The sequence below is a fragment of the Equus caballus genome, chromosome 13 (genome assembly GCF_041296265.1).
Source record: "Equus caballus isolate H_3958 breed thoroughbred chromosome 13, TB-T2T, whole genome shotgun sequence".
NCBI classification, from domain to species: Eukaryota; Metazoa; Chordata; class Mammalia; order Perissodactyla; family Equidae; genus Equus; species Equus caballus.
The window spans coordinates 4985596-5010958 of NC_091696.1; the positions used below are offsets into that span (position 1 = coordinate 4985596).

A 25363-nucleotide genomic window follows, 5' to 3' on the forward strand; every position below is an offset into this window, starting at 1 on the left:
TCCTCAGCACCTTCAAGATTGTCCGGAGCAACCTGACCTCCAGGCACGTCCCTCAGGGTGTCTCACCTGTCAGCCACACCACCTTAGCTCTGAAAACGTGCAAGGGAGCATTTACAAGCTTCACTTGAAATGCCCTGGTATCGTCCAGTGCTGCAGGCTCCATCTGTAAACCCCAGGCCTGTCAGTTCCTAGTGGCAAAGGTAAGAGATCTCAGACGGACTGGAACAACACTGCCCCGGTGGGACCCACCTGCGTGCGGTTTCCAGTCTGCTTTGTAGGTTCTCAACCTTTAAGCACAAGCCAAGGACTGCCAGACATTTGAGGAACAAGGGACCAGAAGAAACATGTGGGCAAAGCTTCAAACTCCCCCAGCCACCACTTGGGGACAGAGAAAGTGCTGCAACCACCACAGCGATCCACGAGGCTGAGAAACTGTTAGAGAAGGAAGAACACCTGGGAATTAAGCGTGAAGACGAGCTCAGAAGCAGCGAGGCAGTGGATATGTGAGTAGTGGGAAACACGAGTTTCCAAGCGGAGAGGGCCCCCCAAGCACAGGGCACAAAGGATCAACAAACCCAGGACATGAGGACAAAGGGGAGAGCCCACAAGACTTGGAAGGAAAGCACAGCCCCGTGCAGTGGGCACGGCCTTCCGAAGGCTGAGGGGAAGTTGTTCCAGCCGAGAATTTTAGACCTAGCCAAAAAGTATCAGCGTAGAATGAAGTTATTTTCAAAGACACAAGGGCCGAAAACAGATTTCCCACACAGTCCTCAGGAAGCTCTTGGAGAACCTGTTCATCAAAATGAGGAGGTAAATTAAAAATCAGGAGTCGGGATGCAGATGAACACGCACGAGAAATGGTGGCGAGAAGACTGAGACCTCAGGAAGGCGAAAATGGATGAAACAGAATACCTCCAAACACCTTGAGAGATTCAGACGAGATGGAAGTTCACAGATTATTAAGTACACAGAAAACTAGGCAAATAAGGTATGAATTATCCCAAAAGAAACCAAAAGATTTGCAGGAGAGACTAGGTACTGCGCGGCTCGGCTGAGTATTTACAGAGTAAGAGCAACAGAGACACTAACAGTGAGCGCCAACCAGCATGACGGAGGGGCTGGGAGGGCTGGGGCGGTGGGCAGCCGGGACGGAGAAAGCCCTCGATCCACCAGGACACAGGATCGTGGTTCGGGCTCAAACTGGAAAATCCAACTGGCAAGAAAAGCATATGGTTCAGCCTGGCCCGGGGAGGGGAGGGCGGGGGCTGGAGGTTGAACTGCCCGCCAGTGGCCGGTGATTTAATCCTAGAAGGATGGGGGTGAGAGCTCCCGGGCAGGGACTCGCGGAGATTTGGGGAGAGTGGTCTGGGGAGGGCGTGGGCGCTCCGCCCTTCCCCTCCCTGGCCCTATGCACCTCTTCCCCCTGGCTGTTCCTGAGTTACATCCTTTTACAATAAACTGGTGATGTAGTAAGCTGGAAAAAAAAAAAAAAGCAAGCAAACAAGACTTGTTTTTATAGCAAACCTTTAGAACTATTTGCTCTTTAAACTACGCATGACAGTATCTTTGGTAAAAAGGAGTATTTAGATAACTGATTCCAACAGGAAGTGTGTAGAGCATAATTTCAGGCTCCAGAAGGGATCTTAGTCATATAGCCTCTGCCCAACCAAGCTGCCAACTCGGTCCCGACATCTGCGTTTTCAGCCCAGAGCTCTGGCCTAAAATGCACGCGCACACACGCCCCAATGTGGTTCTCACCAGCACTCAACAGGTCCAAAACCAAACATCACTCCCTCCCCCATCGTTAGCTGCTTCATCCACATTCTCTCCCCGGAGGGGCCACTCCCCGTCCCCCCCGCGTGACAACACGCACTGGAAACGACTCTCCAACAACCCAGGGTTTTCAAGGGAGGCAAGTGAACACACACCCCAGGAAGCTGCTCACCAGGCTCTCAAGAATTCAGTATCACCAGTCGTATGATTCCAGGATTTATTAAGTCTTACATGCAAAACATACTGCTAATTGCATTAGCAAAAGATCAATGTAAAAACACTCCACAATTCTGCAACGGTCAATTTAAAAAATTTTGTTCTAGTGGTTGAAAGGTCCGACCTCGTATTCTTGCCAGTGGGTAAGTTGTACAGAATTCATTAGCACGAGCATGGGGTTTACAGAACCTCACAGACCCAAAGGAACATCGTTAGGCAGGGCAACACCGGGAAGCAAGTGTCCACGGGGCGAGGCGAAGAGGGCCAGCGTTAGTGAAGGTGCAGTGGGGGGGATCTGGCAAGACAGCGATGTTAAGAAGGTTCATAGTTTAAGAATATCTAAAATATCTTAAAAACCGGAAAGCTGCAACACATGATTTTTACACCTAGTTACTAGAAAACTAAGGAAAGCACTTATTAGCTTTGAATAAAGTAAAATGAAAACAGGAATGCACTTTTTACTAATCTACAAAAGAAGTTTCTAATGCGTTATCAGAAAGATTTTATAATACAAGGAGGCATATTGCTCATGAAGAAGGGTGCTATAAGAAAAGCACGCACTAAGTTAGCGACTATGGGAATGACCAGTTCAAAGTGGAATTAAAGGCCCGATTTCGGGCGGGGTGGCAGGCTTAGGAACGAGGAACGCTTCAGAGGACAGTTACGGATCATACCGACCGACCTTCATCGTCTGCTGCATTTGGCAGAAATTAACCTTTTAAAATTTTTACCCGTGACACTTTCATTCGGTTTAATTATTACGTGTACAATGTAGTGTAAATTAACCTCCACTTCATCATTTTGTCAAAATACTGTCTTCATCCTTTGATCACATCCAATGTCCCGCACACTCCACCCCAGGGCACCCGGGGCTGGAGCAGAACGCTTCGTGGGACAGACACGTGAGGCAGAGTTCTGTTCAGAATCTCAGCAAAGCTAACACTAATTTTTTTTTAAAAAATCTCACTACGAAATCAAAAAGCTTGATCCAAAGAGCTGAGTTGTCACCCTCATCCCGTCATGAGCTACAGTACAAGGTTGGGTCAGGAACGCAGGAACTCGTCAGGGGTCTGCGCTAACCCCGAGCCGCGGGCTCCGGAAAGGCGAAGGCCTCACGCGGTTTAGTGCTTAGTGTTCTCAGCACAACGCGACTTAGTTCACAAGGTATTTTGGCAACTCTCAAGCAAGAACAGGGGCTTTCGAAAAATAAGGCTTTAAGAAAGCTGGTCATTTTAGGGCTAAATTTTAATAGAACGTGAAAGTTTGAACTCTTACACTTTAAACAAACAAAACCTAGAAATTACTGATTGGTTCAAAATGGTTTTATGGAAAAACTAATCTGTAACAAAAACTTGGCATTGAGTGCGAAGGCTCCACCGTTTCTGAGCAAAGCGTACAAAGGTTCCGAGGGGCGGGCGGGCGGGCGAGGGCGCGGCCGTTCACAGCAGCAGGCATTTCCTCTTCCTCTTCTTGACGGGAGGCGGGCAGAGGACCGCTCGAATAGCTTCATCGAACACTGTCTTGAGGCCTCGCTGTGTGAGCGCCGAGCACTCCAGGTATTTGACAGCACCTGCCGAGAGACGCCCCTCTGAGTGCCACGCGCAGCGCTCCCACGGGCCCATCCTGCCAGCACAGGCGACGCAGCGCCCCCGCCCGCCCCCTGCCACGCCCGGCACAGTGGAGCGGCCCGTCTCTGCCTCCCGGACTCGACCACCGAAGGCCCTGCTGCGCTCGTCCCCGAAAGTGAGCCAGACCCCGAGCTGGAGGAGCACACTCCACTTCCCCAGACCGGAGGCCAGTCTCTGCCACACAAATGAAAACGCGTGCCAAGCAGACGTGAAACACGCAGGATTTCCTACCGATCTCCTTGGCCATGGCTAGGCCCTGCGGGTAGGTGATGGGAGTCAGCTTCTTCTCCTTCAGTTTCTCGATCGTGTCCTTGTCATCCCTAAGATCAAGTTTAGTCCCCACCAGGATGATGGGAGTGTTGGGACAATGGTGTCGCACTTCAGGATACCACTAGATGGGAAGAAAGGAATCAAGTTATGGACACGTTCCTTTATGAACTCCCTTCACCTAAACGATAACCACACGCGTGCCAAGCTGTCACCGCCCCGCCTGAGTCACTCCTGCAGGAAACGGCGCCTGCGCTCCAGCCTGGCTCACACCGCCCAGAACCACGGACTACCTGAACCCAGGCAGACCACCTGGGGCTGTGCGCTTATTAGCAAGGCAGGACTCCCAGGACCAACGACCCTCCAGAACAGGCTCGGTGTGTCAGTGAGAGTGAGACGGGAAGAGGAAGGAAAGGCCCCCGATAAAAACCACTTTGTTTTCGGTAAAACGACTCAAGTTCTTAGGTTAGAAAACCCTTCATATATTCAGGGATGAGAATGCGTGAACCATCGGGACCGAGGTCTCACCCTGAGGCCACGACCCCGCTGAGCACACCCTCAGCACTGGACCTGAAGGGCGTCTTGCACGCGGCATTTTCACTAAGAGCTGTGAAAGACGCAGGAGCAGAAAGGCGTGGTGGTCATTTTCCTGAGCAGCCCCGGAGCGCGTGACTTGAACCCAGAGCGCACAGCACTGCCGGAGCAGACCCGGAACCAGAGAAGCCCACACGCTGAAGCATCTACTTAAACTCATTACCTGCCTCGGGAGCAGACTTCCTGAAGCCAGTCGAAATAACTGAACATTTCTATCAGTAAATGCTATTTTATTTTTAACGTTTCTTCCTGAGCGTGACATTACGTAACAAAATATTTTTCTAAAAAGTCTCCACTTACCTTTGCACGGACATTTTCAAATGATGCAGGACTCACAAGAGAAAAGCAAATTAAGAAGACGTCCTATAAAAAGGAAACAGAGGGAGGTGTTTAGAAAAATGGGTCTTATAATGGCGAATGCACTTTGCTTTCTAAATGCTGCTGGGAATTTATGCTTCAATAAAAAAAGAAAAGAAATGGAAAAGAAAACAAACTCATGCTGTTGGGAATGAACCGTCGCACGCAGCGCACCTGCTGTGCAGGAGCTTGTGCTGACGGCCCCCCCTGGACCCCCTTCAGCTGCGGCGGACGGCTCCCAAACCAGAGCCAGCGCAGACACCCGGCTCCTCCTGAGAACAGGGAGCAGGGCCAAACACGCCAGCAGCTCCTTGAGGCCGCGGAGGCCTCTTTGCCATCACTGCCGACCCCACTGGGAACGTACGACCCATTACACACGGGCGCAAGATCAAGGGGCAAGGTCCTACTCCAGAATGTCTGTAAAATTTGGTCTCAGTTTCTCAAAAGCAGAGTCAATTTTAAAAAGATTATCTACAAACAGCATGCTTCTCATCACGCTCCCCATGTGCACGCTGAGTACAACGTGCATCTTGAACTGCCATCAGAGTGGCTGGCACCCGGGGGGCGGGGAGGTCTCCAGCAGTGCTCCATGAGCACGCTCCTCTGTGACGGAGGATGCTCTGGGGTGTTCGGTGGCGTCTCCTCAGCTGTCAGAGCCTCTCAAATCCACGCAGGGCCTCTGGGGAACCTGCGCCTGGAGCAGTGGTGGCTGAAGTAGACATTTAAAGGAAAAGCAAGTGCAGAACAAGAACCTGAACCAATTTCTGGCTACATGTAAAATATTTGGGTTTTTCCTCATGTTCTGTACTGTGTAAAAAGTCAAATTTAAATATTTACTTGTATTAAAAAATGCCGAAGAGTTTCTAAAATGCTAGGTTTAGAAAACATTTTCCTGGAAAATTCCAAGGCAATTATGCTACTTTGTGAAATGCACACAATTCCCAAACTAACACTTTCAATCATCCAGCTGATACTCTTGTACCTGAAAGGGAAGGAAACATCCCACACGACAGCTTTTTATAAATGACATTTGAAAAACGCCAGCGCATGCACAAGCTTGCCCAAGAACCGCCACCACGGCCGCTCGGCACAGAGCTGATTACTGTTCAGAGCAGGGTGGGGTTAGCGCACCAGCACGCACAGCCGCGCCCGGACAGGCCCCCGGCCCGCAGCCGCCTCAGTCCCGCTCCGCTCAAGCGCACAGTCCGCGGGGAGCTGCGAGGTGGAGCCCGGCGTCGCCGCCCCAACCAGCCTGGAGGCGCCCTTGCGGGCAAGGCCTCCTCTCTCGGGAGGGGGACAGTCAAGCTGGGAGGTAACTGTCAGGTTCTAGTGAAAGCAGATTTCATCGAGCGGAACCCCGACCTTGAGTGAATCGAATATCAAGCACTCAAGGGGCGAGAGGCTCAACAGGAAATCCTGGGAAAACTAGGGGAAACGAGAGGAGAGAGGAAGCTTGAAACTGAAGGCGAGTGAAAGGTTTACATACGGCCATCGGCTTGTCTTTGCCCCTGGAGGTTATATCCTTACCATACGTTTCTCCAACCTAGTAATGCACGAGAACTTCGTTTGAGTTTAGTAAAAACTGACGAGAGTAAAATCAGTATAACTCGTTACTATTCTTCATCAGAATTCCGTCTCACCCCTCCCGAGGGATCTAAACACAGACGAGGATCTAACAAGCCCAAGACGCCAAATGCCACCGGAACACTCCATCCGCCCGGCCAAGGGAGCGCCCTGCGAAGGTCGAGGACGGGGAGGACAGAGGTCAGGAATCAGTGGGAAGGCGACAGGCGCTCCTGCCCATGGCAGCGCAGGCACAGGGTCCTCCTCCAGCAGCAGGTGTGCAGGCCCGTGCAGCGCCAGCTTAGGCTCAGACAGGAAGGGTCCTTCCCTCGGCCAAGGCCCGCTGGCCGGGATCCCTCGGCGCCAAGCGCGCCTCCCCGACATCTCCGACACGAGCCCGGCGGAGGCCCGGCACACAGCGCAGAGCAGCCGTGTGTGACCCAGGCCCTCCAGGACTGCCGCCAGGTCTGAGGGCTGTGAGCACAGCTCCCCTGTGCCGGACCACCGGGCTCTCCCCGTCAGGCTCGGGAGCGTGGTGTGAAGTCAGGGACCCACATCACGGAAAGGAACAGTGCTGCTGCACCGAGACCTTCGACTCCCGCCCCCAGCAGATCTGGACGGGGCGGCCCAGAGTGATTGTTTCCAGTGTTTATCACACGCTTTCAATTAATCGCCCTGCTCCAATAAACACTGAAAGACGTGCTCTCCCAGCAGCACAGAACCCTGGAATTCTTTTAAGAGATGGACAAGAGAAGCATGTTAATTTCTTCTCACTCAAGCTTCTCTAACTTACAATTCTGTGAGCTATTTTTGAAGATCTGTCCTCCCAAGGCCCTGACATGATGCCAAATCTTTACTGTGATACAGAGACTCATGGGCATCAGCCACAAAAATGCAACTTCAAAATATCCTCTAACCACATCTGTTCTACCCTTTCTTTTTTCCTGCTGAGGAAGATCAGCCCTGAGCTAACATCTGTGCCCATCCTCCTCTACTTCGTATGTGGGACACCTGGCACAGCATGGCTTGCTAAGTGGTCTGTAGGTCTGCACCTGGGATCCAAATGCACAATCCCCGGGCCGCCGAAGCAGAGCGCAGGATCTTAACCACTGCACCACCAGGCTGGCCCCATAGGAACATCTTTTTCGATGAAGACACATGCTTTCCATCCCACGTTAACATTACACCATCTGCCTGTTCCTTCCTCCTTCCTTTTTCTTCCCCAAGTCTAAATATGGCTTTAAGGAAACATCCTAGTGCTTCTGATGCTGCTCTTCTGGCATCCGTTCGTTCCGACCTTTGCCTGCCCACCTGATGCCCCGCCCAGAGTGGCTCCACCTTGGCTGGGGTCTCTAATATGTGTCTGTCCTCGGAACCCTCAGAGGGCCTCACACCGGCCACCTGGGGCGTAGCCGTCCTCGTCCTGCCTCACAGGGTCCCCCTGTGCTCCGGAGCCTCCTTATTCCGCCTGAGCTGGCATGGGTGACAGGCCCATCTTTCTGCTGGACTTGTCCTGCCGATCTCAGGAACGTGGCATTCATCTCGGACTTCGCCAGACTCGCATTGTGCCTTCAGTGACTTTATGACTCCTGTCTCACAAACCAGGCCTCCCTCCTGGTCAAAAGTCCAGCCAGAGCAGCAGCTCTTACTGCTGCCCCCGCCCCCATCTGTCAGCGGGACAATCCAGAGAGACGACTCTGCTCTCAGCTGAAGCAGACGGGGCCTGACTTCTGGACAGCTGCAACCTCGCTGCTCCAAAAGCACTGGCCTTTCTCTCTCTTTTGTTTTATTCTCTTCCAAATGCTTTCCACCTGGTTTTACGTTCGGGCTTGAATATTTTTTTAATACAGGCATTCTGTGCACTCAGAAAAGGCCCAGGATACATAAACACAGCACAGAAAAGCAGCTGCACATGCATCATCAACGTGGAGCTGCCACGAAAACCAGCTTCAGAAAAAGAGAAAAGTGCCCTGCCACCTGGGAGCTGCCTGGCGCTCACGGCTCGGCCATGGCATGTTCCTGCGGAATGTAACAAGCCCCAGGACACCGACATCAGACAAGGTCACTGTGTGCCCCTGCTGAAATGAGACCACAAGCAAAGGACTAAAGAGAAGACCACTTCGCAATCTTGTTTAAGTATAAACAAAGACAAGTCACCGTGCAAACCGCCCAATCACTAAACACCCCCTCCCCCAGCCAAGGAGAGCGTGGGACCACTTCTGCGCCCGCACCCATCACAGCATTAGCCTCGCTTCAGCCCCACCTCCAGCTGAGAGTTATCCTAACACCCACGGAACTCCCCTGCTTCCTGCCAGCAGCCAACCCACAGCAGAGCCCCGCTCCCCAGCCCCGCCCACTCACCCACATGAGCCCAATCCCTCCCACAGCCCCCCAAGGTGTGCCCCCTGGTGGCAGAGTAACAAGTAACAGACCCAATTCTGTTTAACCACAGGTGTGTTCCTGCGATTTTTGGCTGGAGGACACGGATGCTGTGACAGCCAAGCTAACAAAACTCAAAGCCTTTTGAAAATCAAAATAGCCAAGCCAACCACGGTGGTTTTCCTTTCTACCTAACGTCGCAGGGGTCTAGCTCAGTTCTTAAAAACCTTCTCCCGTCAGAGCACACAGAGAAAATGAACACACTGGCACGACACGTTGAGGTCCCGGCTGACCCGAGCACACAGAGGCCCGGGTTCTCCTCGAACAGGTTGGGCAGCACGGGGCTCTCAGAATGCGCAGGACTCAGGCCTTGTTATGACTTTCGCAAGTCACATATGCTCCCATCACACCACTAAATCCCGGAACATGCAGGCACACGCAGGTGACTGGACACAACATGACGCTGGGCTTGAGCACTATGCTGAACACGCCTTGAATCCAAACACAACTGAAGAGGAATAGGCAGGACTTACAAAGGATTTTTTTTGGTGAGGAAGACTGGCCCTGAGCTCAGATCTGTTGCCAATCTTCCTTTTTCCACCCTTCCCAGAGCCCCAGTACGTAGCTGTGCATCCTAGTTGTAGGTTACTCGGGTTCTTCGTGGGACGCCGCCTCAGCACGGCCTGATGAGCCGTGCGCAGGTCCACACCCAGCATCCGAATTGGCGAACCCCAGGCTGCCAAAGCTGAGATTGCGAACTTAACCACTTGGCCACAGGCCAGCCCCCTGACAAAGTACTTTTAAAAGGGAATAAGGGGCTGCCCCGTGGCCGAGTGGTTAAGTTCGTGTGCACTGCTTCGGCAGCCCAGGGTTTCGCCAGTTTGGATCCTGCGTATGGACATGGCACCGCTCATCAAGGCCATGTTGAGGCGGCATCCCATATGCCACAACTAGAAGGACCCACAACTAAAATATACGACTATGTACTGATGTACTGGGGGGATTTGGGGAGAAAAAGCAAAAAAAAAAAAAAAAAACGGAATATAAAGATAACTTACTGAAGAATAGAAAAGCTCCAAGGATTACTTAATTTAGAAAAATTAAAACTTGAAGGGCAATTTATACTGAAAACGATGACTGCCTGCTCCTCCTCTTGGGGAGAATGAAGTAGAAACTAATAGTTTAAACAGATTTAACTTAGTGACACAGAGCTAACCAACAGAGACGGGTGGCAGCATTAAATGACCAGAGGAAACATAACATGTCTTTTTAGGTCACAAAGACCTAAAAAGGGGTGAGCCTTGGCTAGGCAGTCGTCCAGCTGGCCCCTCAGGAGCAGGCCTGCGCAGTCAGGGATGAGCCACACAAACAGGCCTGCAGAGCAAAGAGCCAACACCTGGAGACCACCTTCCATTTGCTACCAACTTAGAGGTTTCCCCTTTGTCAACGAGAAACCAAGGCGCCAGCCTGTCACTTCAAGGCCTGCTCCTCTCGGCAGGACAGCACGGCTCACGGAAGGAGATCTTTAGGCTCCAGGATCTCAGGATTCGGGGCCCGCCCCTCAGGAGCCACGCTAACTTCCTCATCTCCAAAGGCGTCCAGGCAGGCACACCGTTAACTGCTGGCTGGGTGCTCTCGCCCCTCTGCTCTCGAGCACCCACGCAACCCTCTACGCTGGCACACGGTGTGTTTCACAGTCCTGGAGCTACTGGAGGCGAAGGGTCATGTTTTCCTCCCTTTTTGCGGTTCAAGCATTTGACAGGAAAACAGTCTACGGCCTTACACGGGAGGGACATAAAAGGCTGGATTTCCAGCCTCACACACTACGGCTTGATGCAATCTGTTACTTATCTGTGAGCTCGCTGGCACACAAAGTGGGACTCTTGCCACATCACCTTTGACTTATGACTCCCTTAGAGGCAGTGAGTGACTCCCTTAGAGAAAAAGGCCGCGCCCTGCCCTGGACCCCCTGAGTCACAGGAGGTGGTTCTCATTTCTCAGCAGTGACACCCCGCCCTTCTAGATAGATCCAGGGGGTTGGGGACTCCTACTTTACCAGCCAATATGCTGGCAAATCCATTTAACATTTGGAATTACTAAGTGCCCAGTGGGTACGGAACAGTCTCCTAAACAGTGAAGAATTCGAACCATTTGGTGATTACCGCTGATTTTTAATACTTAATCACAGTTAATTTTTAGCTAGAGACTAACTGAGAACCCCCAAGGACAATCGGCAAAAATCTACAGCTCTAAGAAGCGGTATCCGGCAATTCCTCCAGCAGGAAACAAACAGAAGACAATGACAGCTGCCTGGGAAAGGCTGTGCTCAAAAGTTTAAAACTATCACTGCTAAACAGGAAGTTCATTTAAAGAAAAAACAGAAACGAGAACTGGGTAGCCTGGAACTAATTAGTTACTTTCACCCACACTAACCCGAGACAAAGGACCGAGCCTGCCTCCCCGGGCTGGCCCCCGGCCTGCTGCAGCTCGCGCTGCCTCCACTCGCAGCTCGGGAGCTCCCCAGGTCTATCCCCTCATCCACAGAAGGACGAGGCGGAGTCGCAGGAGCAGCTACCCTGCAGGCAGCGCCAGGCCTGGGCCGGTTTCTGTGCTGTACGTACAGTAACTCGTCTAACCTCCCAGAACGCGGTGCAGAGGGAGGGGAAAGCTGCGTGAGCTCACACCGCCAGGAGAGGGGCGGCGCCATGGCAACCCCCGTGTCTGCCCAACCGCGCCTTCAGCCACCTAAGTCTCCAAAGCTGTTTTAAAATAGACTTTTAAAATGAAAAACGTAACAAGATAAGCAAATAACACAAGGAAAACGACCGCTTCCTAAAGAAGGTGGCTCCTGACCATGTCTCACCAGGTGGTGCTGCGGCAAGGAGGGCATTTAGTGTGTGATACAGGAATAAACCAAGCTACAAGTTTCTGACTGGACACACTGGACACATTTTTACAAAACTGAAACCTCAGTCAACACCGACAAGATTTCGGTACTAATGCCACCGAGGATGAACAGGTACTTTACAGAAAAATAGTATGAAACCCATAAGATTAGTTACTAACTTGATTTAAAGAAACCTCATCTTAACTGCTTAGCTTGATTGTATGGTACAAAACTGCCCACAGCAAACTAACCTTGAGACTAACAGCCACTGAAGCTGCTTTAGAGAACCTCGCGATACCGGCTTCGTCCGGCTGTCCTAAACCTCAACGAAAGGACGTGTGGCGCAGAGCGTCGTCGGCAGTAACTGCCAACAACTGGTAATGCTCAAAAGTAAAAACCAACCCACCAAGCCCGGTGTGCATCTAGGGGGACAGTCACTACCGCACCAACAACTTTATTTGCTATTACTCAATACACCCAAAAGATGGCAATATAAGCAAATCCACTGGTGACATGCAATTAATCAAACACTGGGGAACTGTATATTCAGAAGGACATCAAACGTCAGTCACGATCCTTACTGTTTGCGGGTAGGAGAGGGGACGCAATCTGTCGTAATCTTCTTGTCCAGCTGTATCCCACAAGCCCAGATTCACCGGTTTTCCATCTACCATAACATTGGCAGAATAGTTGTCAAAGCTGTGGAATGGAGTAGAAATGGTTAGTCTTTAGTGGAGCGTAAGGCACAGATCAGGACCTGAGTGGCTGTCCTAGCCGGGGGCCCAGAGGACGTGTGCTGAGAAAGTTAGGAGCGGCCAGAGGCTGCAGGCCAGCAAAGACCCCGGCCTGCGGGCAGAGAGGAACCGGGATGGAGGGAAGGGAAACCCGCCTGAGAAACACAGGGCCAGCTGCTCAATGTAACTGACACGAATTACTGGCAGCAATAAAAAAATCAGAACATTAACACTTTTCTGCCCAGGAGGAAATAAAGTATAAAATGAGTCCCTTTATCAAACCCCACTTGTTGAGTTTTTCAGGTACACATCTGACTCATTTTTAACAAAGCAGCGCCTCACAAGAGCTGCGCTCTGCACTGTTTCCAGAACACCCACCTGAGTGGAGGGCGAATTAGTTGAGTCTTGGTCACTCATGCCTGTAACCCAAGTGCAGCGGAAACACAAACCAACCACGTGAGACGCGACCATGTGACGTTTTCAGAGTGAGTGTACCACATTACACATGTATTTCAATTAATTAGAAGCTGCCAGACATAATTAGTTAACTAAAAGCAGCAGCACCCCAGAAAAGCCTACAGGCTCACGGGGGGAAATAAGGTTGACATTAAAAATTACTACAAGTAGCCTAGAGTAGTTTCATTAAAAAGAAAATCGGGCCTTGCAATTCAAACCAGGGCGAGTACCAAACAGAACCCAATACACAGCAGCCTTTCAAATAAAACTCCCGAATTCATTTTTACATACTCTTAAGACTACAACTTAGGGTCTGACTACACGGCAACAGCAAAGTCAAGGTCACAGCAAGGTTCCAATGTGGTTCACAGAATTTAAAGACCAAACCAGCTTTCATAAAGAAAAGGTTTGTGTGGAATTCTGCTTCTGTAAGAAAAGGACAGATTATTCAATTGATGGTATTGTGACTTTTTTGTCCATCTGGGAAAAAGAATCAGGTGCCTGCCTCATATAATACCGAAAAGTAAATTCTAAGTGAATTAAAGATAAAAACTTCAGCCACAAAAATCCTAGAAAAAATACTAAAGAGTATTTTGGCATCGCTGAAGTAGGAATGGTCTTCCTAAGTAAGACACAGCAGGGGAAGGGAGGAGTGGCACATTTAGATAAAAATGTTACTCTTCTCCACGGCAGAGGACACCATAATGAAGTTCAAAGACAAATGAGAGACAGAAGGATTAATGTTTCTTATATACAAAAGTTCCACCAGTAAGAAAAAATTGCACTAGAAAGGTAGGCAAAGGATTTCAACAGGTAATTTACGGAAGACCACAAAAGGACAGTAAACATTCAGATTTTAACCTCAGTGGTGATCAGAATGCAAATGCGGAGGTAACTTTTTTCACTCGTGTTAACCACAGCACGCACTAAGGGGCCATTTCGGTCACAGCTGGACACAGTGACAGCTGTTTCGACAGCAACTGGCTGGTAGCTCTCCAAAGTTAAAGTCCCCCTTCCCTTTGGATGGGGCACAATTCCACTTCCAATAAACCATCACATGTGCACAAAGACACGTGCGATGATGTTTCACACAGAACTATTTGTAATGCCCGCCCCCAAAGACCTAAACAACCAGGGGCTAAATCAGCTGTAGCATTTCTGTCATTAACAACTGTTAATGATTTAGCTCTGTCTGCAAGTCTGGATAAGGAAAGACCCCACCACAAATTCGGGACAACGTGGACAGTATAATTCCACTATATTAAAATGTGCGCAGGACACTCCAGAGAGCGCCTAAGTGTGTGTGCTGTGCTTGAGGAGGGGCGCCCTGGGGGGGCCAGGGGGGCGGCTGTGGGGACAGAGCTCCCCTCGGGCGCAGGGCGGCACATTACAAGGCTCGGCTCCAGGGGCTCCCAGCAACCCCACCACTAGAAAAGCTCATTTCTGTCTCCACCCAATTCTGCTGCCCACAGGGGATAAGCAGCCCGGCAGCCAGTCCATCCTCCCACACCCCCTTCCGTCCCCCCACACCCCTCCTCGCCCCACACGCCCTGGTTTCAGTTCCAAAGCCCATACCTCAAGAGTGACATGTAACCATCGGACTACTTGCCAGAAAAGGCCAATTAGAACATAATGGAGTATTTCACGTTCCCGTTCCTTGATCTTCCACACACAGAGCCCAGAGAGCCAAACGGATCTGAAACTTGGACACTGAAGTCTATACCTCACTGTCAGCTAACTTTCTTTTGTTTCCTGAATGTCTAAAAAATCAATGAGGGAAGCGGCACGCTTCATCACTATGCGGAAACTTTACATTAGATTAAGTATTTTTTAAAAGCCTAAATACCTTATAATTAGACTCTGATGAATGTTTGAGAGGAAAATTAATCATATCAGTTCATATGAGGATTAAGAATGGCTTTATAAAGCAAAACGAAGGTCAAAGGAATCCGAAAAACATCACGGAAGTCCACGCCCGGGTGGACTCGAGCTACTCACACGGTGGGGATGTACTCTCCGGGAAACGCATTGGTCGTGTAACTGATCAGCAGGCACGTCTTACCTACAGCTCTGAAGAGAGAGAGAAAAACGGGGTAAGGTGCTTAGTCAACATGAATGTAATCCTCACTTTCACTGTTCTGTTAATAATTTATAGAAAAATCAAGGAGTATACACCAAGTCCTCAGCATTACAGGAAACAATCAGTTCCCATAACCTTTTATTTAACACTACACGTCTATTTTTATCCTGAACTTAAAGTCAACAAACCAGAATTTCTGAGAAAGGCAGTCAGGAGGTATGTGATATGAGCACTAATGGTCACGAAACAGTTGTTAAGTAAGCACAAGGCTCAAGAGGACCAGTTTTCAAACGCAAAGTCTCTTCTCCCAACATCTGTAGAAATCTTTCACCCAAGAGCCTTCGAGTCTATCCCCACGTTATTCTGATGTATTAAGATGCAAACACAGGCTTCCTCTGCGACTTCCACCTTGTTGCTAAGTGATCTATTTTGCCACCTCTGAGCGGCAGCTCCACCCGCCCCCCTTGCCTCCGGCAATCAGTGGCACCCCGTTCTCTTCATGGAGCGCTTAGTCACTAACCCCCACTCGAACTGCTCTCACTTAATTCATCTGCACCTCCCCAGCCCCATCCTCACAGACTCCCCCAAGTTCTCAGAGCGGCTAACGTGACATATTCCAGACGTATTAATTAACGGCTCAGGGCTGCTGCAGTCAACTTCCCAAACAGCTGCAGAGGAGGAAGTAAAAGGGAACCGTGTGGAAGCACGTCCTCCGGGGACGGGAGGGCCTCCTGCACAGCAGGCAGGGGGCACAGCGGGCCGGCTGGCAGAGGTCGGAGTGGTGGCTGGAAGTCTCCCAGCCACTGAAATGGATTCCGAGAGAATCTCACCTAAAAATTAAGACGATCACTGCACCATTAGCCAGAAAACGGTCTCCAGATTTTACAACATTCATGGGTGACTTCAAGGACTTCCGAGAGCCCAGAGTCCCCGGCCTCCCAAGGGATCACCAGATGCTCTCCTTAATGAGCCCATCTCCCCGTCATGATGACACCCTGGGGTTCTGAGTCCTAAGATTCTGCCATCCAATCTCAACGACTACGAATCAGAATTCACCATAAAGAGGTTAAGTGCTTTTCTAATTTCCCTGCACTCTGAGCTTAAGACAAAAATCTCACCACAGGCAGATTACAGGCCCAGCCAGTCTTGCCAATACTTGTTTCCTTCTCAACATTATTAAAGGCTTAACAAAAGTTGGAACTCCCCACGCCAAAGACCTCACAGGGTCAAACATTACATCACCAGGAAGAAGCTTCCAACTCCTCAAGGCTTTCTAAACAGGAATGACTCACTGGCCGTACATTTTGCTAAAAGCCTAGAATGTAAAAATAAACCTGTAGGAGCAGGAGCCTAAGACCTGGAGTCATGATGCTGGATTTGAGACCTCTGGCCAACTCGATCACGTACTGGCTGGACTTTTGGGTAAGTTTGAACTTCCTTATGCCTCAGTTTTCTCAACTGTAAAATGGATGCAAAACTAGCAATTCCATCACAAAACTACTGTGAGCATCAACTCAAATTCGGTCTATACCAACAAATTGTGTGCCATGCCAGAAAGTGTACTAGGTGCTGAAGAGATTGCGATGAACCAGACCTCATGGGATTTATGCAGCTACTGAACTAAAAAGTGAAGAAAGTAGTCATTACACAAAACGACAGGCGTGCTAGTGGTACTAGATACCCTGGAAATGTACAGCAAAGGGATCTAACCTAGTCTCGGGGGCGGTTACAGGAGGCTGCGATGTACGCTGAGACTTAGGAGTGGGGACACGATAGGGAGGAACATTCTCGGCAAAAGCAACAGCATATGGGGAGGCCCAGATGACAAGAAGCCACATATAACCTAAGAACAAATAAGGGGGAAGAAGCAGAAGAAAACCCGAAGAGGGGTCCTCTCTTCCCATTAAGGACATGGGACTTGATCCTAGTCGGGAAGTCACAGAGGTTTTCAGTTGCCTTTTGAGGAGCAGTCTGATGCAGTGGAAAGAGGGCGGAGGAAGCTGGGACCGGAGGCAGGAAATCAAGGGAGCAGCCGCTGCTGCCTTCCAGGAACCAGCGGGCTGCTCTGGACCAAGGAGGGGCTTGGGGTGAAGAGAAGGGGCCATTCCAGAGCTGCCTGGACGTGAGGCTGAACAAGCAGGACTCCGCCCTGGACTGGACGTGGTGGCTGAGGAAGAGAGTGGAGTCTAAGGCCACGATCAGAGAACCTCTTCTGAAAATGACAAATGCTGTTGCGTGAAAATGTGAACAGCTATGGCCTCGTAATGTCAAGAATAAGCAGCTATAAAGGTTTTAACTGTTGTGTTAAAATGTCACACTTTCCTTAAGATCGCGTCCTAAGTCTCTTCCACATGTATGCGGAACAAAGCCACTATAGAAACACGACCAAGCGTGCTTCAAATGCTCTGAAATCTCCTTTTCTGAAACTTCATCTTCAGCTGAGGCATCATCTTCTGAAAGGTTTAACTGTAAAGGAATTCAAGGTACTGGCAGAACCTGATGCTGATGGCAATTTTATTACCAATCATTATGTGCTATAAGTCTGTGTTCAATAAGAAATTAAATTTTAAAATTGACTTCTGGGGCCGGCCCCGTGGCCGAGTGGTTAAGTTTGTGCGCTCCGCTGCAGCGGCCCAGGGTGTCGCAGGTTCGGATCCTGGGCACGGACATGGTACCGCTCATCAAGCCACACTGAGGCCGCGTCCCTCATGCCACAATCAGAAGGACCCGCAACTAAAAATACACAACTATACCGGGGGGGCTTTGGGGAGAAAAAGGAAAAATAAAAATCTTAAAAAAGTAAATAAATAAAATTGACTTCTTAAATAAGCACATGTCCAACCTCTGATTCAAATATTTACTTATTTTTTTAAACAGATAAAAAGAAAACGGTTGTGTATCTCCCATCAGTGTATTTACTCACTTCTTTTAAAGACACTCCACAAACACACACCAGAGGCAAATCAACATCGGCTCCGGGCAGCATCACAGCTTTCCCCCACAGGAAGAGTGGAAGCCGTACTTGGTCACAGCCCTAACTGATGCTGGGCAGAACTTCTGGAAGTTCCTATCTGATTTGGAATTTCCAACTTTATATATTAACTGCTCAGTTTAACCTCTTTTTTAATGTTTGTAAGACCCGTAACTCTGGTAAAGGAACGTGAGTCTGGTGGAAGAACATCCACGTGAGCCCTGTTTTTAACCCATCTGTGCTTCTCCCGCTCTACCGGGTGGAAATAACCAAGACTAAAGCCAATAATCTAGGTTCCTACTATGGTCTTCATTTTCCATTAGGAGAACTTTAAGGACACTTTTCACTTAGAAATTTTTTGGTAAACTTCAGCGTTATTTCCTGAAATCTATAAACCAGAACTTAAAAGCACATATGATCGATCTATCTGGAAACACTGGCAATTTTCTCCTGTTAACAAAGGGATCCAGGAAGCTCAAAAAGAACTTTCTCCATTGCCTTTTTTTTTTTTTTTTTTTTTTTTTTTTTTAAGATTTTATTTTTTCCTTTTTCTCCCCAAAGCCCCCCGGTAGATAGTTGTGTATTCTTCGTTGTGGGTCCTTCTAGTTGTGGCATGTGGGACGCTGCCTCAGCGTGGTCTGACGAGCAGTGCCATGTCCGCACCCAGGATTCGAACCGACGAAACACTGGGCCGCCTGCAGCGGAGCGCGCGAACTTAACCACTCGGCCACGGGGCCAGCCCCCTCCATTGCCTTTTTAAAAAGAGATAAATGACCTCATAGGACAGAAAAACTAGATTTCTCCAATGACTACTGTAAACCAAAATAAGAGGCCTGTATTGCTGTCTGAAATATCCTAGATCTTAAGGGCAAATTAAAAAATGTAGCAGAATATGCATTGTAAGTATCAAATATATATTCATACTTACGGCATAAATGCAAGGCGCTGCGTGAAAAGTCCTCAATTTACACTGAGAAATGGGGTTTGGGGATTCTGTGACTACCAGCAGGCCTTCAGTAAACGCATAACTATGCAGAGAATAAGTTCAGAAAATGTATAAACTAATAGAGTAGTGCTACAAAAACACAAAACCCAATCTGAAATTCTGATGTTCTGTCACTAGCAGGGGACATCACAACCAACTTACAGAAAGCCAGCCATTATCACCACCGGAGGCTTCAAAAAATTCAGATTCTGGGTAGTTTCTAGAACACTCAAAGCTGAAGATGCTCCATGGGGATGCTCCACAGAGCTCAAATCTGAAGCAGCCGACACGCTAGATGGCTCTTCTAGAACCACCAAGCCTAACCCTGGGGTAGCTAATATTTGGGTCAGCTGAAAATAGAGAATTCAGAAACAGGAATTTATATCTGACTGCATATCACCCCCATTCTCCTTCAAAATCAACTCCTCTATTAAATCCTCTCAGGAAGACTGGCACAGATGTTAGCTCAGTGCTAATCTCCCTCACCAAAAAAAAAAAAAAAAGAAATCCTCTTAAAATATTCCCCAGTAATGGGAAGATAGGTGATAAAGCAAACAGAGCAAAATGCTGATTATAGAATCTAAGTGGTGGGTATATGGGGGCTCAGTGCACAAGTCCTTCAGCTTTTCTGTATGTCTGACATTTTTCATAAAGGTGCTGGGGGAAAATATTCCTCCTGATGCCTGTGGTCACTGGCTCAGTAGCAGGATTCCTGATAAAACATCTCCTTTCTAGGAAGACTAAAATTATCAGATAGAGCTACCTGGTGATGCAGAGGTGGAAAAGGAGGGAGCAGTAACACGGGAGATGATTAACGCAAAAGACAGAACGGCATAAAAGGCGGCTTTAAGGTTTCTAGAAGTGGATTCCTGATACTCCTCCACTGAACTCAACCCCCAACTTTTACTGGGATTATCATTTGGGGAAAAAAAAAAAAAAGAGGATTACGTATAATTTTACCAATCAAGATCAGAGTCGAACACTAACCCTAAATTTGGAAGCCAGTGCGGAATTCCAACGCCTTTACAAGAGGTCAAAAAGAGGCAGCCCCGGGCCTCCAGACCAAAATATACAGACAATTCATGAAGTGCTTACACATCCACAGATCATACCGTCACTGACTGTTCCCCAGAAGCGGGGAGCGAGTGGTGCACATTCCTGTAAAGAGGACATCACGGAAGGCATTTATCAGGCTCAACTACAAAATTCCTGGACAGCACTGGCTACATCAGACCCTGGGCTGGAGAGACCACTAGCCCAGCCTGGAGCGAAATGAGGGGGGCTTCAAGTCACGCCTTCTAGTCAATCCAAGCCAGAACCACTAAAGATGGTTGTTTATAAATATTTACTGTGACTTGCTGTCTGACCTAAGTAAAGCTGAGAGACAATCTGGGGCAGAGGTCCCCCAAAGAAAAGTGACGGTGCGTGTGTTCGGGAAGGACTAACAGAATTAGAATCAACAGAATAAAAAAGCATCAATTTTTATCTCATATTTTACACTCACAGTGAAACGATGTGCTATATAGGAAATAATGCATTAGAAGAATACAGGCTAACTGATCCTAGTTATAAGAAGATTATGACATAGCTTTTAACCATAATTCCCAAGAATATTTTTAAAGTAAGGAAGCTTGCAATTTGTGGAACCTCGGTTTGCGTTCACTGCTTGAACTTGCCCTTAATTGCCTGAAATTTCACAACATGAAGTGACTTCTGCACCCCGCAAAATTTAGACCCACACTTACAGCTTTAACGATTTTTTGAATAAAGAACATTCCAACTATATCAGCAGGAAGATATCTTATCTGGGTGAAAGCAGAAGAACATTTTTGGTATGGAAAATTATGTGTCTAGATTTTTCAGTGTATCACCCCTCATTCAAAGTAACACAGCTCACATTTTTTTGTAAAGGTACATTTCACTTCTAACAGGGCTCAGCCCTAGTCAACATCAATGTCAAATACACTATCAAAAAACTGACTGAAAAGGCCAGGAACTGTGTTTTAGGCCTAACACTCCCCTCACGGAGCCTAGGAGTGCCTCACAGTAACAGAAACAGCAATAACAATAATAAATAATACTGGCAGCTGGCACTTGCTCCGCGGGGCCCAGGCACCTGTGAGGCACTTAACATCCAACATCTTGTTGAATCCTCACGACGTCCCCTAGAGGCACCTCTCTTGGGGGATGAGGGACACGCTCAGGGTTTCCCCATAAATGGTGAGGCGGGGATTTAAAGGAAGGATCCAAATGTCACAGTAGACATTCAACAAGTATTCGACTCCACAAGCCAAAACACACAGTCGAGGCCCACAGGCTGGAAGCACTTTTAAATAAACTAAATCTATCTGCTGCAGCTTATGTTTCAGCAATCTTCAAGTAAGAACACGACATTCTATGGTTAGATACTGAACTAGCAGCAATCTGATTTTTAAAAAAACTAGTGAGTATTATTTCATCATCTAAGCATTACTGATCCAGCATTTTTAAGGAAAATTCAGACAATTTAAAATGTTCCTAACACACAGTGACATGTTTGGCTAATTTATCACACAAAACGATCAAAGCTTCATTTGAACGAATTTACCGATTTCACTATTAAACCAACTAATTAGATATTTTTGCCCCACGTGAAAGTAAAGCTTTCTTTTAAAGGTTAACAACAAAAAAGTACCATACATATTTCCTAAGTGGGTGAACCTTAACAATTTTTAGTTATTACATGCAACCACGAAGGGTTAACCATCCTCCACATCTGGGAGTCTGACAAACCCGACAGACCAGCATCTTTAAAAAAAAATCAGTTGTCCAAGTGTCCTTCCCGCATCTGAATTAGTTAGAGAAACCATTTCAAACGTCTAACTTCCAGGGACCGAGAATTCACAAATCCACTGCGAGGCACAAAGGCAACTTCAGTCCGAACGACAAGTTTGGGGACTATCCACCAAAAAGCAGCAGCGATGCCAGAACCCTCCCTTCGACTTTCCAAGACTCCAACAACAACAACAAAAAAATATGCACCAGTTGCATTCCGAGTTGGATGAAACTGGTAGTAATTCCTGGAGCTTCCTTGTTCACGCTCCACCGCTCGAGCAACGCTGAGACACCCAACTCTGCTCGGATTACACTGGGATGCTTGTTTCCAAGGGAGAAAAAAACTGCATAAGACAAGTCTTGTCTTCCTCGAGGGCCTGGACCGACCCAGCGCAGACAGTCATGCAAAGAAACGCCTTGAGTCACAGGGCAGCTCGGCTCCGGGAGCCTGTTCCGCGACATCCCATCCCGAACGCACGAAGCCAAGGCCCATCTCTCTCTCTCTTTTCCCCCCCCCCCTTTTTCAATGACCACATCACGTTCAGAGACAAAAACAGTCTCGATCCCACCCTGCTCCTCGCAGTGACAATCTGAAAAGTTTCTCCAGGGAAACAGCAAAAAGGATCATTTAAAAAAAAAAGAAGAAGAAGAAGAAATCCTACAAGTGGCGAAGTACCACCCGCGGAAGACATCCCCCACCCGCTGGTCCATCAATGGGGGGCCGCGGCACCGGCCCGCGCCAGGAGTCGGCAAACGTCGCCCACCCGCGCGGCGCCGCCCCCCGAAGCTCTCCGGGGGGCTCCAGGGGGGTCACAGAAAAGCCCAGGGAGGGTCCTTTTGGGGAACGAGGCGGCGCTCCCAGCCCCGCTCCTCCACAGGCCGAGGCGGGCGGCGGCGCGGGGCGAGGGCGGAGTTCACTTTCCCTCCTGCCCGGTCCGGGGGGACTGCCCCCGGAAAGACCCCCGGAGCCCGTCTGCGCCCCCCGGACCCCCGCGCGCAGAGCCGGGCCCCCCGCGCGCCCCCCGCGCGGCTCGGCGCGCACTCACCCGTCTCCCACCACCACACACTTGATGGCCTGCATCTCGGCCGCTCGCGGGGCCGCGGAGGCGAGGAGCTGCGGGCGGCGGGGCGCGGGGGGCCGGGGCCGCGGAGCACGCCGCCTCGCCCTCCGCCGACTGGAAGCCGAAGGCCAGCGGCGGCCACCACCCAAAGCTGGGGAAAACTGCAGAGAAACAGGAAATGGCCGCTCCACTCACATCCGGCCGCCCCTCCCCCGCGCCGGCGCCGCCGCTCCCAGGCTCCGGGGCGGGGCCGCGCCCGCCCGCCCGCGCGCCTCCCGGGGCTCCTCTCGGCTTCGGGGCCGCTCGGCAGCGCTCGGCAGCGCTCGGCAGCGCTCGGCAGCGCTCGGCTCCGGCCGCGGGCGCGCCTCGGAGGGCGGCGGGGCGGGGCGGCCGCCATCTTTGTGCGCGCGCGGAAGCTGCCCGGCCCGGCTTTGGCCTCGGCCTCGGCGTCGCCGGGAGCCTTAGGGTGCAGAGCCCCGCTCCCCGCGCGCCCCCCAACTGCACGCCGAGGCCGTGCGAAGGACGTCCATTTGTCCTCTTTATGTGATATCTGTATTTTCTGTGTTGACGAGGTCCTTCTAGAAAATTCGAAACCTATAACTATAAAGAAGACCATCCACCACACCATTATTCCGGGATAACAGATGTTCGTGCAGCCAAAATTAATTGTTTTGGACGCATTGAGCGTTTACTGTGTCCTTTTCCTTTGCACCAAGTTCTGGAGACAATGTTCGATATTTTGGTGTATTTCCTCTCAGTTATTTCTTTATGTGCAGAGCAAAAATGTTTAAACAAAATTAAGAAATCGTGCTGAATCGTTTAGGACACTTTTAAAGGCTGCTTACTCTTCGTTCCGTGATGCGCATGCGCCTCAATTTAACCAGTGCCTCTCAATGTCCCCATTTGAGAAACGATGCTGGGATGCTGCGCAAGAAGCTTTACAGCCTCATTTCTTTGGACGACGTTTCCCAAAATGGAGTGACTGGGATTTTGTTTTTTTTAAAGCTTTTAGATTTTTTACTGCATTCGTTCCCATCGACTGCTTGAGAGTGGACCCTCCAGGGGAGGGAGTGGATTTCTGCTCTTTTCATCTTGTAGGTCTGCTCGTCCCGTAACGCACTCCGTTGCTCAGTATTCTAACAGTTTTCTGAAATCACACCTTTTCTACACAAGTTTTTTTTTTTTTTTTTTTAAGCATGTTTGTCTTGCAGTAGTTTCAAAATAAACGTGTTCCCAGGGCAAAGGACAGCTTCCCTTTTGGTCTGTTCGTAACCATCTCCCAGGAAGAAAACTTAAAGGTTCAAGGATGCTAGGGCAACAGTGCTGATGGAAATTTCCAGGGACTGTGACAAACCTAAACTCCCAAGTGTACTTACATTCATGTTTTTAGACCAGGAGCAAATAAAAGGGAGGAGGCCTCGGGTCGATAATTTAATTCAACTGAACAAACGCGTTGAACGCGAATGCTGGTAATGGACCGATAGGAAGTGAACCAGATAGGGATGCAGTTGCCAGGATACCAGCCCACTGTGCTCAGTGTGCTAAGAGGGCTACAAATATGGTGCTTACCAGGAGGCAAAAAAAACTATATTCAAGATTAAGAAAAAAAAAAAAAGGCTTTCATGAAAGAGATGAGAGTGGAAAGATGGGTCTGGGTAGGATTTTTGGTGTGTCTTGATGGAGTAAGTAAGAAGAAAAGAGTTTTCCACAGAGAGAACAAAGTCCTGAAAGTTAGAGACTCAGGGGCATCCTGAGATGTGACACGGAGGGAGCCAGGCATGTGCACTGCTCCAGGGCTAGAATCCAGAGAGGTCATTGCAGGCTGGATTACGGGCTGCCTTGAGCGTGGACTTTATTCTGATATGACATGAGTTGTTGAACAAACACCTGACGCAGCCACATTCAGATCATTATTTCTCTGAATGAGAAATTCAGATTAAGTGAAAGTTCACCATACGAGAGGTTTGTGTGTAAAATAACACGATTAATGTACAACCCACATATGAAAATCAGCTTTAAGTTAAAACTGAGTTAATTTAAAACTTTTCTAAAGTTGGCCTTAAGTTTAAGTCTGTTTATAATGTTCCCCGTGGCAACAAATGGTCCAAAAAAGTTAAATTAAAATTAAAAAAAACAAATATCAGACTATGTGTGTTCCTGAATGTGCTACATAGTTATTTATCAAGTGCCTACTATGTATGCAATTTATACCCTACTAGGTCCTTCATTCAAGGTCAATCATTCATTTGGGTCCAGGTCTTGGAAGGTCCCTGCCCTCAGGGGACCTACATTCTAGCCGAGGAGATGCGTAAAAGGCAAATGAATATTTGATATGTGTTCCCAGATTAACATGATGGATTGCATGCAAGATTCGATTTCACTTCTACCAAAACCCCACTAGAACTTCAGAAAAGGAATAATAATCGTAAAAAAAGACATAATCTTAGAACAGAAAGAAGTGGGGAGGAGACAACAGATGTTGGAAGCTGGAAGGTGCGGACAGACTGGTTGTAACTGATTTAGGCGGCTAGACTGGCAGTGGAAAAGCTGATCAACATCAGATCTACCCCAGGGAATCATCAGAGGGCTGGGACCGAA

At 49.0% G+C, this 25363-nt stretch overlaps 1 protein-coding gene across 2 annotated transcripts; it reads right to left on the bottom strand.

Annotated features, from left to right (window-relative positions):
* Nucleotides 1-1976: 1976 nt before the first annotated feature.
* RAC1 (Rac family small GTPase 1) lies at nucleotides 1977-23033 on the bottom strand. 2 transcript variants are annotated; one of them, XM_023655239.2, is made up of 7 exons: nucleotides 22751-22999; nucleotides 14853-14924; nucleotides 12246-12363; nucleotides 6322-6378; nucleotides 4779-4841; nucleotides 3849-4008; nucleotides 1977-3559 (listed from the first exon to the last, which is right to left on the bottom strand). In XM_023655239.2, the coding sequence occupies exons 1-7, from the start codon at nucleotides 22783-22785 to the stop codon at nucleotides 3429-3431; spliced, it is 636 nt and encodes a 211-aa protein (XP_023511007.1). In that variant the 5' UTR covers nucleotides 22786-22999; the 3' UTR covers nucleotides 1977-3428. The 2 variants fall into 2 exon arrangements, with proteins under 2 accessions (XP_023511007.1, XP_023511009.1); XM_023655241.2 differs by lacking the exon at nucleotides 6322-6378 and having other exon boundaries at nucleotides 22751-23033.
* Between the last annotated feature and the right edge of the window lie 2330 nt (nucleotides 23034-25363).